This window comes from Pelophylax lessonae, assembly GCF_965119305.1.
Source record: "Pelophylax lessonae genome assembly, chromosome: 11".
NCBI lineage: Eukaryota > Metazoa > Chordata > Amphibia > Anura > Ranidae > Pelophylax > Pelophylax lessonae.
In genome coordinates, this window is record NC_138778.1 from 77,060,634 (window position 1) to 77,077,014 (window position 16,381).

At 44.6% G+C, this 16,381-nt stretch overlaps 1 protein-coding gene across 1 annotated transcript in view; it reads left to right on the plus strand.

The window, feature by feature from the left end:
- Positions 1-16,381, plus strand: part of CDR2L (cerebellar degeneration related protein 2 like) — a 297,936-nt gene that overhangs the window by 103,119 nt on the left and 178,436 nt on the right. The window contains exon 6 of the mRNA XM_082271608.1: positions 14,690-15,017. Within this exon, the coding sequence (XP_082127734.1) occupies positions 14,690-15,017 (328 nt within the window). The remainder of the gene's footprint in view (positions 1-14,689; positions 15,018-16,381) is intronic.

Below are 16,381 nucleotides of genomic sequence, written 5' to 3' on the forward strand. Positions count from 1 at the left end.
GGAAGCCTCTTCCTCTGGTTCCGCCAGATTTTGGCTTGCCTGGATATCATGCTTCTGCAGGGCATGAATCATTACTTCACGACTTTTGCCACTGACGTCAAGTCCTCTTGATGTGCACTCAGTAGTCAGCTCACTTTTGTTAATTTTCTTATATTCCGATAAACCAGGCATGTTTGCAAGCAGAAAAGATAGAACAGAAAGCAAAGATAGGAAGGAGCAGTAGAAAGTAGAGATTGCTGCATGTCTCTTTTTGAAAAACAAAAAATATGCACCAGTTTGTCTCTAAGGACTGCTTTCCACAACTGTTACAATCTTTCAGTGCAGAGCTAATTCCTAACAGTGCACTGAATGCTCTTAAATGCAAGACTATCCCACATACGCTGCCAGCCAATATGTGACGGTGGCGGGTATCAGACCCCTAGCCTTCTCATCCAACTCGTGACTAAAGACCAGGCAATCTCACACCCTGCCGTCACTTGCGTAACAATGCCACTCTCAGCTGCATAATAGAAAGGCAAGGGTGACCAGCGCTATGGAAGTGTATAGATAATATATAACAGACAGGTGTAAGCTGCCAGCAACAAAACCCCGAGGGGTTAAGATAATAGAAAGTGCAAAGGAAGTTGCCCCGGCGCTACCTCTAAGTGACACCTTGTCACTTTAAAATATATGTGCCATAGTGTGAGTGATTGGAAAAACAGTGAATAAATATAAATAAAATAGTGCACATATAAAATTAAATAATCCTTTTGTGAACAAGGATATTTCTTTGTGACCACTGTGAGAAGGTGCTCGTGTGCAAGTTGCAAATAAATAAATAAGTTGAAAAGATGAAATTTTTTTATTCCAATCAATAAATAGATTAAATGAATTCAGGGCAATAAATAAACAAATTAATCAATTCAGTGCAATAAAAGACAAATGAATAGTGCCACTGGATAGTGTGCCAGTGTAAAATTATAATATTGCTTGTAGAAGGTGCCAGTGAGGCAAGTGAAAGGAAGAAATTCCCACTGTGAGAGAAATCAGTGAATGAAGGTTGCATACACTAGCGTGGCCGCTAGATGTCGCAACTACAATACGACCTGTTTGGTAGTATTTGCTGGATTAGGTGAGCACAATCATGAGGGTTCCTTCTCCAGGGCGAACAAGTATTGCCAGTTGATGTCATGTAACATAAGAAAAAGGGGACCCCATTTGTGCAGTAAAATAAGCGGCAATTTGAAAAGAATATAGACACACTCACGGTGTAGGCTGATAGCGATCAGTTGCGGTCTCCCGGGAAGCTTCCGCGTTCCACGGTCAGATGCTGTTGAAACCGGAAGTGACGTATGACGCAATGGACCCGCCTTACGCGTTTCGTCAGAGGACGTCTGCTGAGGCGGCGTCACCATAGCGCACTCCCGGTTCTTAAATAGCCCGCCCATTTTTATAGCGACCAATCGGCTGGGGCCGCCGCCATATTGGTGCTCGCTATATGATGCCTAACGGAGGCCATCTTTTTCCTCCCTGTTTTGTCGGCTAATAACATTTAAGAGCGGTTACTATTTTCATCATTTCACATCAGCCTCACCGATAGCAAAGAACAAAAACAAAAAACACCAAAAAAAACTTTATTTAATTGTCAATAAAGTAGCTAAAAAAAGTTAAAAAGGTAAAGAAAAATTAAAATTTAAAAAACGTCTTGCTCCAAAAGGGAAAGAAAGGGAAAAAAAGGGATAAAAAAACTTCTTGTTTTGGAAGGTGGGAAAGGCTTCCATTGTAAGTATATATAGGCATTCTTCCACTATGAGCAGAATTTTTAATTATTTGCGGTTAATTACAAAAAATGCAAAAAAAATATGAAAAAAAATAATATGAAAAAAATACACCGCACTGTCGTGTGGATACACTGAAGATTTTAAAGCCTTTCCATTGTATAAAATAGAGGAAAGGAAGATAAGCCCATAGGCAATAAATATAATGCATAAAAAGATTTTTTTCTTTCTGATGTTGGATGAGAAGGCTTCTATGAAAAAATGTGATTTTTGGAAAAAAAGATGTATTTCTTTTGAAATTTGAGAGGAAAAAAGTATTAATACATAATAGATGTCATATCTGATGTTGGATGAGAACGTTCAAAGGTTTAATTTTTCTATTTTTAACAGGAGATATTAATAAAATGATAAAAAATATTAAAAAATTAAAAAAATATATATACGTAAAAGAGGAGGTTTTTCTTGGGACACCATAATATATAAATTATATATAGATAGAATATTAATCATGTAAAATTGTGCGAAAAAAATTGTGTAAAAATTAAAAAATTAATTAATTTTTTGAGTATAAAATGGAGGAGATTTTTGGGAACTGTGATTATCGTGCCATGAATAAATTATATATAAAAGATATATAAAAAGGAGGATATATAAACCATGGAAAAGCCACATAAAAAACTTTATAAGAGCTTATAAATTTATGTAATTATGTTGGAAGGATGGGTAGGGAACAGTTATAAGTGGTAAAAATTATTTAACACCGTTTGAACATTAGGGAACGCCTAAAAAAATGTTAAAAGTACACTGGAAGAGATACATTAAAAAATTCACTAAAAAAATATATATTAAAATATTAAATATAAAATGCACCAAAAAAATATATATATATAAAAATGCACCAAAAAAAGGAGAAGAGAGGTGGTACCGTGGGTTAAACGTCTGTAATAAAACAATTCAGACTTAAACGCCGACATAGATCTGAATTGTTTTATTACAGACGTTTAACCCACGGTACCACCTCTCTTCTCCTTTTTTTGGTGCATTTTTATATATATATATTTTTTTGGTGCATTTTATATTTTTTAATATTTTAATATATATTTTTTTAGTGAATTTTTTTAGTGAATTTTTTAATGTATCTCTTCCAGTGTACTTTTAACATTTTTTTAGGCGTTCCCTAATGCTCAAACGGTGTTAAATAATTTTTACCACTTATAACTGGTCCCTACCCATCCTTCCAACATAATTACATAAATTTATAAGCTCTTATAAAGTTTTTTATGTGGCTTTTCCATGGTTTATATATCCTCCTTTTTATATATCTTTTATATATAATTTATTCATGGCACGATAATCACAGTTCCCAAAAATCTCCTCCATTTTATACTCAAAAAATTAATTAATTTTTTAATTTTTACACAATTTTTTTCGCACAATTTTACATGATTAATATTCTATCTATATATAATTTATATATTATGGTGTCCCAAGAAAAACCTCCTCTTTTACGTATATATATTTTTTTAATTTTTTAATATTTTTTATCATTTTATTAATATCTCCTGTTAAAAATAGAAAAATTAAACCTTTGAACGTTCTCATCCAACATCAGATATGACATCTATTATGTATTAATACTTTTTTTCCTCTCAAATTTCAAAAGAAATACATCTTTTTTTCCAAAAATCACATTTTTTCATAGAAGCCTTCTCATCCAACATCAGAAAGAAAAAAATCTTTTTATGCATTATATTTATTGCCTATGGGCTTATCTTCCTTTCCTCTATTTTATACAATGGAAAGGCTTTAAAATCTTCAGTGTATCCACACGACAGTGCGGTGTATTTTTTTCATATTATTTTTTTTCATATTTTTTTTGCATTTTTTGTAATTAACCGCAAATAATTAAAAATTCTGCTCATAGTGGAAGAATGCCTATATATACTTACAATGGAAGCCTTTCCCACCTTTCAAAACAAGAAGTTTTTTTATCCCTTTTTTTCCCTTTCTTTCCCTTTTGGAGCAAGACGTTTTTTAAATTTTAATTTTTCTTTACCTTTTTAACTTTTTTTAGCTACTTTATTGACAATTAAATAAAGTTTTTTTTGGTGTTTTTTGTTTTTGTTCTTTGCTATCGGTGAGGCTGATGTGAAATGATGAAAATAGTAACCGCTCTTAAATGTTATTAGCCGACAAAACAGGGAGGAAAAAGATGGCCTCCGTTAGGCATCATATAGCGAGCACCAATATGGCGGCGGCCCCAGCCGATTGGTCGCTATGAAAATGGGCGGGCTATTTAAGAACCGGGAGTGCGCTATGGTGACGCCGCCTCAGCAGACGTCCTCTGACGAAACGCGTAAGGCGGGTCCATTGCGTCATACGTCACTTCCGGTTTCAACAGCATCTGACCGTGGAACGCGGAAGCTTCCCGGGAGACCGCAACTGATCGCTATCAGCCTACACCGTGAGTGTGTCTATATTCTTTTCAAATTGCCGCTTATTTTACTGCACAAATGGGGTCCCCTTTTTCTTATGTTACATGACATCAACTGGCAATACTTGTTCGCCGTGGAGAAGGAACCCTCATGATTGTGCTCACCTAATCCAGCAAATACTACCAAACAGGTCGTATTGTAGTTGCGACATCTAGCGGCCACGCTAGTGTATGCAACCTTCATTCACTGATTTCTCTCACAGTGGGAATTTCTTCCTTTCACTTGCCTCACTGGCACCTTCTACAAGCAATATTATAATTTTACACTGGCACACTATCCAGTGGCACTATTCATTTGTCTTTTATTGCACTGAATTGATTAATTTGTTTATTTATTGCCCTGAATTCATTTAATCTATTTATTGATTGGAATAAAAAAATTTCATCTTTTCAACTTATTTATTTATTTGCAACTTGCACACGAGCACCTTCTCACAGTGGTCACAAAGAAATATCCTTGTTCACAAAAGGATTATTTAATTTTATATGCACTCTCAGCTGCGCCCGGCACAACGATTTTCCCAGCTGGCAGGACCACAATCTAGATGCCAGCAGACTGAGAGCGATTGTCACCGGGCTAATTAAACAATTAACCCTTTCTCTGCCACCACCACTACCCACCACTACGTTTGAGCCCAGCGGACGCTCGTAATTTTAGAAATACCAATTATGACTTTACAATAATCATCTGAAACACACACTGTCACCTCAGACAGGAATGTTCAGGGGATTTATTCTATACAGTAGCGCTCTTCCAAGAGGCAGGTTCTTTGGTCAGTTTGCGAGACAAAATTAACACTTTTCAAAATAAGGTTTAATTATAAAAAAGGTTAAAATTGGTGCAAATAAAAATATTTACAGAAAAATGGGTTACAAAGAAATAGACACAATTCAGCAATTTAGAAGAATAGATAAAGAATTAGAAATGGAAATACTTGCATTCAAAAGTCAAAAGTGTATCTTAGTTTCAGAAGCTGAACATGATCGGTCCTCCAGCTTGATGTTTCTGCTTTGATGGTAAGATGAGAACTGAGAGCTCCCTCAGCTTCCCTCTTTTTCTCTGACCCCCAGGGGATGTCACCAGAAGTACTTGACCAATAAACACAGTGGCCATGGGTGGCTCCAGAGGCTCATAAACTGCTAAAGGACCTCCAGTTTAGATTTTATAACAGAATTCATATCTTGAAATGTCTACCAGTTGCCTTCTTGAAACTGATATATTCTTGTGCAGTATTGAATTCTATTTTCATAGACACCAAACACAGGTTATCTCCTAATAACCTCTTACCCGTAAGGCATCTGACAGCGAGCTTGTCTTCCATAGGATCGAACGTGATCACGTGTGATCTTAATTCGATCGTTCGTATATATTTGAATGCCAAATAAAATATTTCTAGAGACATATCTTGTTAATATGTTATGTTCCTATCTGCATTTATAAATTGGGTATAAATTGTTGGATGTAGGTGTTACATTTAATTAACAACTGGGCTTGTGGAATTTACAACCCAGCCTGCTGAGACAAGGTTTGCTTCGTTTATGACCCGGCATCTGCCAGGGTCTGTTAAGATAAGGCTTCTTTGAAGCTTGCATACTGATTAGGATAAGGTGGGAGCTACTTTAGCTTGAGGGAGAGAGAGGGGGGAAGTTAAATCTCTCTGAGTACACATCTGCTGGCTCCAGCTTTAAACGAAATGGTCACCTGTGTCACTGGACAACATGGATGCCCGTGATGACAAAATGGTGTCCCAGCCCACGACGCCATTACACCGCTATTTTCTTGTGGCCATATGTGGGTCCGTCCTGGTGGCCATGTTTTGGTGGTTTTTCTATATAGTAGATGCGGCAGCCATTTTCTTGTAGCCGCATAGAGCGGTGTTCAGCGGGCAGCCTCTAGTGACAGCACGGCTTTTTCTTCCTTTCAGATCAGCGTGATGCAGGCTGTTGGCGATCATTCCCCTCTCTCCCTGCTCCTGCTGAGACACTTTTGGTGGTGAGTCCTGGGGCGGTATCTCCCTGCCAGTTCTTCTATTGCAGTAATCGTGGGACCTATAGCTGTTGGGGTTATTTTCACAGCTTATTGTTAAATTTATACTGTGCTTTTTTTCACTGAGGTGCCATGGAGCCTGCAGAACATGTCTCACCACCGGACCCACTCTCAGAGGGGGGGGGTCCTCGGGGTCCCACTCTGCTATGGCGGCCATGACGGTGGTCCTGCAATCTTTAGTGTCTAAAGTGGACATGGTCCTACAGAAAAGACCTGGCAAAAAGCGCCCTCCGCCTTTACCTGTTTCCTGTGCCTCCTCAGATTCTGAGGCTGATTTGGCCGCTGCGGACGCAAGTCACCCCATGGGGTCTGCGTCCACGCACTTTGAGTGCTCTGATAGTGAGGATGATTCATCTTCCACCGCCTCTGCGCAAGAAGAAGCACTTGTGGAGGCACTGATTGTGTCAGTGCGAGAAATTTTAAAAATGGAGGACTCAGCGGATGCCGCGTCGGCCGCTCCGGTGCAATTTGGCGCCCGCAGGCCATCCAGAGTGACTAAAGCGTTTCCCTTCCCTGCCTATTTTGACAAGATTGTCGCTAGTCAGTGGGGGTCCCCGAAATGCATGGCTGGGATACCTTGCTAGGAGATATCCTTTTGAAGATTCCCTTTTGAAGAAACTGACAGTGCCGCCGGTGGTGGGCTCTCAGGTTTCTAGACTAAATTAAATCACGTTACTACCAGTGGAGGACGCTCCATCCCTAAAGGATCCTGCAGATAGGGAGGCGGAATCCTTGGTCCGTCATCTTTTTACTGTGAGACCGGTGTTTGCCATAACCTTAGTCTCTCAAACCTTGACGGAGTGGGTGAAGCTTTTACGCCAGGATTTGAAAGAGGGTCAGCACCCTCACGAAATGGCGGGGCTGGCGGACCAGTTAATACAGTGGTTGCAATATATCTGTGATGCCTCCCTGAATGCAGCTCCGTGAGACAGCGGTGACCTTACACCGCATGATCTGGTTGAAATGTTGGTCTGTGGACCAGGCCTCCAAAAAGGTTCTGTCGGATCTTCCCTTTGTAGGGGACCGCCTGTTCGGAACCTCCATGGAAGAGATCATAAAGGGTCTCACGGGAAGCAAGAGCACTTTGCTTCTGCAGGTTACTAAGAACAGAGAGCCTCGCTGCAAACCTGGTACTGTTTTTTTCGGTCCACAAGCAGCCTTTTCGTCCCACGGGTTCTAAATCCTCTTGCCCCTTCACAAGGGGTTCCAAGAGACTCTGGGGTGGTAAGTCCAGGACGGGCTCCTCTGGCCTTGCAAATAAGCTCTCCTTTGCGTGAATGAACGCCCTAATCCGTACTAGGGGTGAGGGGACTTCTTTGTTTCTTTCCGGACCCATGGACCTTGTTCATCCAAGACAAATGGATACTTGAGTTGATTCGGTACGGTTACAAGATTGATTTTCAAGGCTCTTCCCTTCCAATTTGCGTCTCCCTGCGGATCGGCTTCAAGGCCTTTTAGGAGTGGTACAGGATTTGTTATCACAAGGGGTCATAGTCCCAGTTCCAAAGTCAGAAAGTTTTCAGGGGTTTTATTCAAACCTCTTCACGGTCCCCAGGAAGTAGGGGAAGGTTCGTCCAATCCTGGATCTCAAGGCCCTGAACCACTTTGTGCGGGTTCAGAAATTCAGAATAGAATCTATTCGCACATTTGTGGCTTCCCTTCATCAAAGGGACTAAGCCAAAGCACACAAAATAGGTTGCTTTGCATTCTTTGCATATGGTCCGGGCCATCAGGGTGTACTTGATAGCGACTAAGCCTATTTGGAAATCGGATTCCTTGTTTATTCTTATGGATGGTCCTCGTAAGGGACAGGCTGCATCTGCTGATACCATTTCCAGATGGATCAGGCAGACAATGGTGCAGGCCTATTCAATTAAGGGTCAGGTTCCTCCTTTCCCTGTTAAGGCGCATTCCACGAGGGCGCTTAGTGCCTCCTGGGCCTTCTGTCATCAGGCGTCAGTGGTCCAGGTTTGCAAAGCGGCCACCTGGGCATCTGTACACACATTCACCAAGTTTTACAAGGTGGATACTTTTGCATCTGCAATTGTTGCCTTTGGCCGCAAAGTTTTGCAACCTGTGGTTGTAGGAAAGTAGTTTTGCTCTGTGTATGGTCTGCATTAGGGTGACAACACTGCTCCTTCATAGATGCAGTACAGTGAGAGGGTGTTTGTTTCTGAATGTTGGAGAAACATTCAACCCAACTTTATTTCCAGCATCGGACACAAAGTTGCCTGCACAGCTGCTGAAACAAAGCGCCGCACACTGTGTGTAGCTGATGCTACTAAAGTATGTTACAGTGCACACTACAACTTTGTGTAAAGGAAATGGCTCGTTTGGGCTAACTTGGCCCAAATATACTTTCTCTTACGTCCTCTGACAGTCGCCGCCCCAATGGTATTAGCCTTCACTAATGGGTAATGGCGCACTCTGCAGGAGCAGGCTAGGCAGATAATTATCAGGTTAATACAAAAAAACTTTTGTACCTCAGCACGCCACTAGGGGGCCATCCCACAGCCATTACCAGAACCCAATATGATATTACTTCAGTTTCAAGCTGCCTAGCATCAGGAGCAGAGCTTTAGGTCTTCTCTGCTAAGACCTAGCGTCTTGGCTTTCTTATATTTTTTTCTGAATTTAAGTGTTTTTTCTTTACACAATAGATTTTTATTTCTTCTCACTATCACTAGTTAGTCAGGGATTCCTTTCCTGGAGGACTACAAGTGACTGCAGAGCTGGGCCACGGACTGGGTATCATAGATCCTTATGGAGTCCCAGCCTGCCAACGAGCGTCGCAGGTTACTGGTACGCCCAGGCCTCGCAACGACGGTGCCCCTCCATATGGGGTCAAGCCGGCGGAGCTGCGCTTCGCAGAGGATGTCTCAACCCTGATCGCCCGCGTGTTGCCAGCGTCTCTCCATGGCTGACGGCACCCCCACTTAGGGTGGGAGGTCTCCCGTTTTTGAGCAGTGCCCGCTGCTGGACTGGTGAGTACTGAACCCCCTTGTCCCTGGGGACGTTTGGGGAGTTGTGGGCCCACTCCTAGGGGATAGCAAGGCGGACGGTCTCTGTAAGATCCCTCTTCTGGCTAGGTGGTTTTCCCTGCCCCCGCTGGGGGCGCTGCATGGGAATGCTGTGGGGGTCTCCCTGGGGTCCCTGCTTATAGCCAGAAATGTGTTTGGTGCATTTATTTTGCAGCCGTTTGGAGCGGCCGTCACTTTAGTGGTTAGCAGATTCTAAGCTCTGTATAACACAGCAGCCATGTGAGAATTCTGTTCAGGCTCCCGGTCGGGTGCCATCTTGGATGTGGGCAACATGCCTAGTAAGGGCAAGCGGCCATTTTCCCTGTGACTTTTGTCATTGACTTTCAATGGGCACCTTTTCTCTGGGCTCGAGGGCTGGCCTCTAGCGATGTGAGGTCACTTCCTACTTCTTCATTTTTATCCTGTGTAAAATGTGCTGACAGGCTGGGGATTTTTGCTTATATCTCGGCCATTATTCGACCAAATCGAATTCTTTTTTTTTTTTTGCTAGTGTGGTGCAGTTTGTGGGGGACAAACTGTGGGGGACAAAAATGGTCTCCCGTGGTAATAAATCCCCCGCAGACCTGGTGGGGACTTCGGGTACACCTGAATCCTCTCCCCTGGCACCCATGTCTGCTGCTCTGGCGACTTTGGCGTCCCAGGTGAATCTGCTGATGTCGGCACGCTCCTCCATAAAAAGCGGCCTGTGCCCTCCCAGTCCTCTGTCTCCGTCGGTCGCCCGGTTGTCGGCCGTGGGGATTGCGATCCACCGCATTACCTGGTTAAAGTGCTGGTCGGTTGACCACGCGTCCTAAAAGACGGTGTCTGAGGTCCCCTATGAGGGGGGTCGTCTTTTTGGGGTAACTCTAGATGAGTTGATTACGGGGCTCACGAGAGGTAAGAGTACTCGTCTGCCCCAGTTCACCAAGGGAGAGCTCCCCTGCACGCGGAGGGGGCCCTCCTTCAAGACTCAACATAATTGCCTTCGTGCCTTTGGGACGCAGGAGAAGGGTAAACCCTTCTGGCTTCCCGGTGGCCACGAGGAGCCGTGGTCAGGTAAGCCAAACGCCGGTCAGTCTGGTCCGGCGGCCCAGTCCACCTCTCCCTAAAAGGGATGCCCACCCCGTTGTTGGGGTGGGGGGACGTATGTTTTCTTTTCAGGAACCCTGGTTGTCCGGCATTCAGGACAGGTGGGTTCATGAACCAATTCGTTCAGAGCACGAGATCGAGTTGATCTCGCCCCGCAGACAGGTTCCTCCCGTCCATTCTTCAGCTGTCCCCTGATCGTCTCAGAGATCTCATGGGGGTTGTGCACGGTTTGCTTGCACACGGAGTCATTGTACCCGTTCTTTTTCGGAAACAGTTTTCGCGGTTTTGACTCCAACCTGTTCACGGTGCCCAAGAAAGAGGGCACGGTGTGTCCGCTTCTGGACTGGTAGTCCCTGAACCGCTTTGTGCGGGACGTTCAGGATGGGATCCATCCGGTCGGAGATGGCCTCATGGTGGCCTGGGGAATTACTGCATCCATCGCCTTGCAGGATGCGTATCTCCACATCCCTGTTTTCACAGGTCATCAGAGCTGCTTCCGCTTCACGCTGGCTGGGGAGCATTTTCAGTTCGTGGCGCTGCCTTTCAGTTTCACCTCGGCTCACAGGGTTTTCACCAAGGTGTTGGCTCCGGTCTAGCTTTGCTGCGTTTACGGTGCATTGCGGTCCTTGGTTGCCTGGACGACCTCTTGTAAGGTCAAACTCATGTGTAACCTTGGCAAAAGCTCTGGCTGTGAAGGTTCAGACACTTCAGGAGTTCGGGTGGGCCGTCAATTTCAGAAGTCGGCACTGACTCCCTCTACTCGTTTCCAGTACATAGATGGTCCTTGGACTTTGCTTAATCTCGGGTCTTCCTTCCGGAGGACAAAAATTCGGGACTGCGGGAGTAGATCCGAGCTCTCAGGAATGACGATCTCTCCTCTTTGCGGACCTGCATGCGAGTTCTGGGACGGCTGGTCTCGGCCTTCAAAGCAGTTCCGTTTGCTCAATGTTACACCAGGTCTCTGCAAGCAGAGATCCTGGACAGGTGGGAAAGGACACCTCAGTCCTTGGAAAGGAGTATTTCCTTGAGTCATCCGGGTCGGATCTCCTGTGGTGGCGCTGGCCGCTGTCCGTGACACAGGGTCGGTCATTCAGACCTCTATTATGGACAGTTGTCACTACAGATGCTAGCCTGTCGGGCTGGGGAGGAGTTCTGGGAACGTTTTGCGCCCAGGGGACGTGGTCGGTGGGGGAGACTTTGCTACCGATCAACGTCTTGGAGCTCAGAGCGATCAAGCTTTGTTTGTTCCGGTGGTCACCTCAGCTTCAGGGGTGTCCGGTTCGGGTACAGATGGACAATGCCATGGCTGTGGCTTATATCAATCACCATGGAAGTGGCCGAGTTTCTGTCCTGGGCTGGATCGCAGGTACCTGCGTTCTCGGCCGTTCTCATTCCGGGTGTGGAACTCTGGCAGGCGGACTATCTACGTCGCCAGACTTTTGACCTAGGGGAATGGCCCCTACATCCGGAGGTGGTTCACCTCCTGTGTGCCAGGTAGGGGACCCCGGGTGTGGATTTGTTCGCGTCCCGTCTCCACTAAGTGGTGGTAAGGTTCGTGGCCAGGGCTCCCGATCCTCTGGCAGATGCCGCGGACGCGTTGGTAGTGCCTTGGCACCGCTATCGGCTACTGTATGCCTTTCCTCCGATTCCACTGTTATCCAGGTTCCTCCGCAGGTTGGCGTCGGAACGGATGTCAGTCATTCTGGTGGCCCCGGACGGGCCTCGATGGTCCTGGTATGCGGACGTCGTTCAGATGGTTGTCGAACCTCGATGGCGGTTTCCGCTGCGAGACGATCTGTCTCAAGGACCGATCTTCCATTCTGCTTTACAGTTGCTGGCTTTGTCGGCATGGCTGTTAAAAGCCAGATGCTGAGGGATAGAGGTCTTCCTCATGCGGTCATCCTTACTTTGTAAGGGGCTCGCAAAGCCACTTCAAGGAAGTTTTTTTCGCAGCACCTGGAAAGCGTGTTGTAACGAGAGCCTTGCTTGCTCGCTTCCACTCTCCCAACACTCCTCTGCTACTAGTGAGCATGTAAGTTCAAACAGGAAGACGTTTATTGGAAGTACACAAAACACTTTTATACAGAATTTGGAACATCCCGCCCCCAACAACCGCTTTCCTATTGGTCAATTGTAAAGTACAGGTAGTCCTCCTTCAGGTCCTCCTTAGCCATGCAAATGAGGACTTGAAAATGAGTCAGCAGAGATTGGTCCGATAGCTTGATTAGAAGGACTGTTATGTGTAATGAGACAGAAGCCCCAGGGGGCAATCAATGTACACAATAGCCAGACACAGAACAATGGAAGGTCATTAACACTTAACAATGCGAAAGGGCAATCCACATTCCCTCCCAATACACAACAAAAGGAACACCTGTCTGACATTGAAAGATATGTATTATACACAGCATTTAGGAAGAACAGATTTCATGGCAAATGAGAATAAATCTTTATATTCCTATATGGAGATATGGCTGGCAAATATGACCATCCCATCTGAAGCAATTCAAACCATTTATCCTTTAACTTCCAGTGACGGTGAGTACTGTCACACATGTATCACTTGGTGCGAAGTGCATGGTTTTTACCCTCGTTCCTTCTCGGTGGCGAAGGTCTTGGCCGTCCTGCAGAAGGGCGTGGATCAGCATCTGGTGCTGACTAAGGCCAAGGGTCCATTGTTGGCCTTGGCCGTCTTGTTTCTACGACCATTGTCGTCGCTTTCTTTGGTCCGCACCTTCATTCAAGAGGTGCGGCATTTGGCTCACCCTGAGGGGAGCTCTCTTGCTTCCAGGGGACCTGAATTTGGTTTTTGTCAGTGTTACAATTAACCTCTCTTCGAGAACATCAGGGGGATGTCTCTGTCTGTGTTGTCATCACGTCGGCTCGCAGAGTGTCTGAATTGGTGGCCTTGTCCTGCCGCTCTCCTTATCTGGTACTTCATAGAGATAAGGTGGTTCTGCGACTGAGTCAATCTTTTCTTCCCAAGGTGGTTTCTTCCTTCCACCTCAATGTGGATATCGTGTTGCCTTCGCTGTGCGCACGGCCCAAGCATCCTAAGGAGCTTGCTTTGCTTTCTCTGGATGTGGTCTGGGCGGTCAAGGTCTACCTGTCCGCCACGGAGTCGATTCGGCAGTCTGATTCTCTATTTGTTCTTCCTGAGGGACCTCGGAAGGGATCGGCCATCTCCTCGGCGACCATTTCTAAATGGATCAGACGGATGATTGTTCAGGCCTATTCCATCAAGGGTCAGGTTCCTCCTTTCCCGGTAAAAGCCGTGAGTGCCTCTTGGGTTTTTCACCATCAGGCGTCTGTGGCTCAGGTGTGCAAGACGGCGACATGGTCGTCAGTGCACACTTCCACAGAGTTTTACAAATTTTACGTTTTGGCATCTTCGGATGCTTCTTTTGACCGCAAAGTTTTGACATCAGCAGTTGTTTGAGGGGACATTGTTTTTGATGTCTTCCTTGTTGTGGTGTTTTTCTGGGTTGGTTCCAGTTTTTTACTGAGGGCTCAGGTTGTTAGTAGCCTGGTTATTTGCGTTACCTTCCTATCTGGTTGCGTTGCATTCCCACCCCCTCATACCTGCACTGCTTTGGGACATCCCATTAGTGAAGGCTAATACCATTGGGGCGGCGACTGTCAGAGGACGTAAGAGAAAATAGAATTTTTGTAAGAACTTACCGTAAAATTATTTTCTCTGAGTCCTCTGACAGTCGCCGCCCCCCACCCCTCTGGTTTTTGGATCTGGGGGTTGTTGCCTTCCGGTACTGCTTGCTACAAAACTGAAGTAAAATCAGATTGGGTTCTGGTAATGGCTGTGGGATGGCCCCCTAGTGGCGTGCTGAGGTACAAAAGTTTTTTTGTATTAACCTGATAATTAATAATCTGCCTAGCCTGCTCCTGCTGAGTGCGCCATTACCCATTAGTGAAGGCTAATACCTTCGGGCGGCGACTGTCAGAGGACTCCGAGAAAATAATTTTACGGTAAGTTCTTACAAAAATTCTATTAGATGACAGGAAACCTGGAATTCTACTTTTAAGGCACACACTTTGGACTGAGAGATAGTAGTTGGTAAAGCTTCACCATCAAGTCAGGGAAAGTTTAGCATAAAAGAAGATTTTTTAACTAATAAAATGTATTATAACTGTGATGTCCACTATAAAGCAGGATATTTACTATAACAGCCTAAAACTTTCAGTAAGGTTCAGCTTAAACCTTCTTTCAATGGTTTTCATGTGTAATAATTAAGAGGTTAATCATCTTGCGCCTTTCTTTACACAGGTGAAGCGTTACCTCCTGGGTCGGGGTGATAGCCTGTCCCAAACATTACTGGAACCACTTAACAAGACCCCAGAAACAGATGATCCAGAGCCTTTAGAAGGAGAGGGGGACTTGAGCATCAATCAGACACATCCAAACTCTGCTGTTAGGAAAAGCTGCAGTGACACTGCGCTGAGTGACATTGTGGGAAGGGATGCTGTTAGCCGACATGAAGGTAATTACACTCTTCATGCCAACAGCACGAGACGCCGTGGTATGTCTATCCTAAGAGAAGTGGATGAGCAGTATCATGCCTTGCTGGAACGTTATGAAGAACTGTTGGCCAAATGTAGACGGCATGAAGACAGTCTTTGCCATACTGGAGTGCAGACGTCTCGTCCGGTGTCACGGGACAACTCTAGCAGAGATCTCCCAGCAGAGGAAGTAGAACCTGAAAGAGTGCTCACGCTACAACTAGAAGCTGCCGACCGAAGGCTAGAACAGAGCCAACCAGAATACAAGGCTCTGTTTAAAGAAATCTTCAATCGCATCCAGAGAACCAAGCAAGATATCAGTGCTGGAAAAGGGCCAGGAGGCAAATGATTAATACAAGTGCCCATGGATATGAGAAGATCTGCAACCATTCCATCTGATTGTTCAAAAAATAACTGTAATTCTATGGGCACGGAAACTCCTGATTGATCAGCCTTGTAGGAAGAATTGATTGACTGGGGTGGCTTGTCCCAGATGTGACAAGAATGTCTGCTCAATGCATCAAACATGCACGCTTGGCTGATACAAGTGTGCAGCTTTATGCCACAATTGTTCTGAAGAACAACTGTTCAGCAGACCGTTCTTTCATCTCACACCTGAGGGTAACTAAGAAGCCTAATAATACAGCCTTTACACTAACCTCTGCACTCCAGTGACTCTACATACGAGCATTTTTCACACTGCCTGGAAATAATGGTTGCTCACAGACAAACCGTGCACTTCTTGAACACTAGCTACTCATATATTTATCATACATACATACATACATTCATCTGTATCTTCCAGCACTTATTTAGACTGCTAGTATAGCCTGGGCAGGTTTTTACTATACATATACTTCAGTAACTACACTACATATGCTAGCTTTCTCTAATGTAATATTGTTAGAGCAGTGACAAACACATAAGACATTTATTTTCTGATGCATTAGCTGTTTCAGAGCACTATGTCTTAGCAGTTCAGTCGCTGCAGAAATATGCTCATCCCTCCTAGGGTTATAAATCTTTAGCATTAATACTTTTTTAAATACAGGTACACTCTGGGGAATTGACAAAGGATGCTATGCCATTTTTAATGGTGCAGGAAACGTTTGTGGCATGTACCACAGTCACAAACCAGATTGATCTGTTTCAGGTCTATCTCTGCCACCCACGCCAGTTTCTATTACAGAGTGAAATAAAAACTGTCACAGGGTTTTCACCTTATTACCAAGGGAATTGCAGCAGTTTTCAGTATTGAAAACAGTTGCAGATTCCTCTCAGGTCGGATCTAGTGTACAGAATGTGAGCTGCCTGCAGACAACTCATATTCCTCTCTTTGCTTGTACAAACAGAACCTGCATAGCCCTCCTCCTTACTCCTGATCTCAGCTGATCAAGGAACAAGGATGGGCAGAAGAATCCAGCACATGCAGCTTCAGCTGTTCTGTTTTGTACTATGC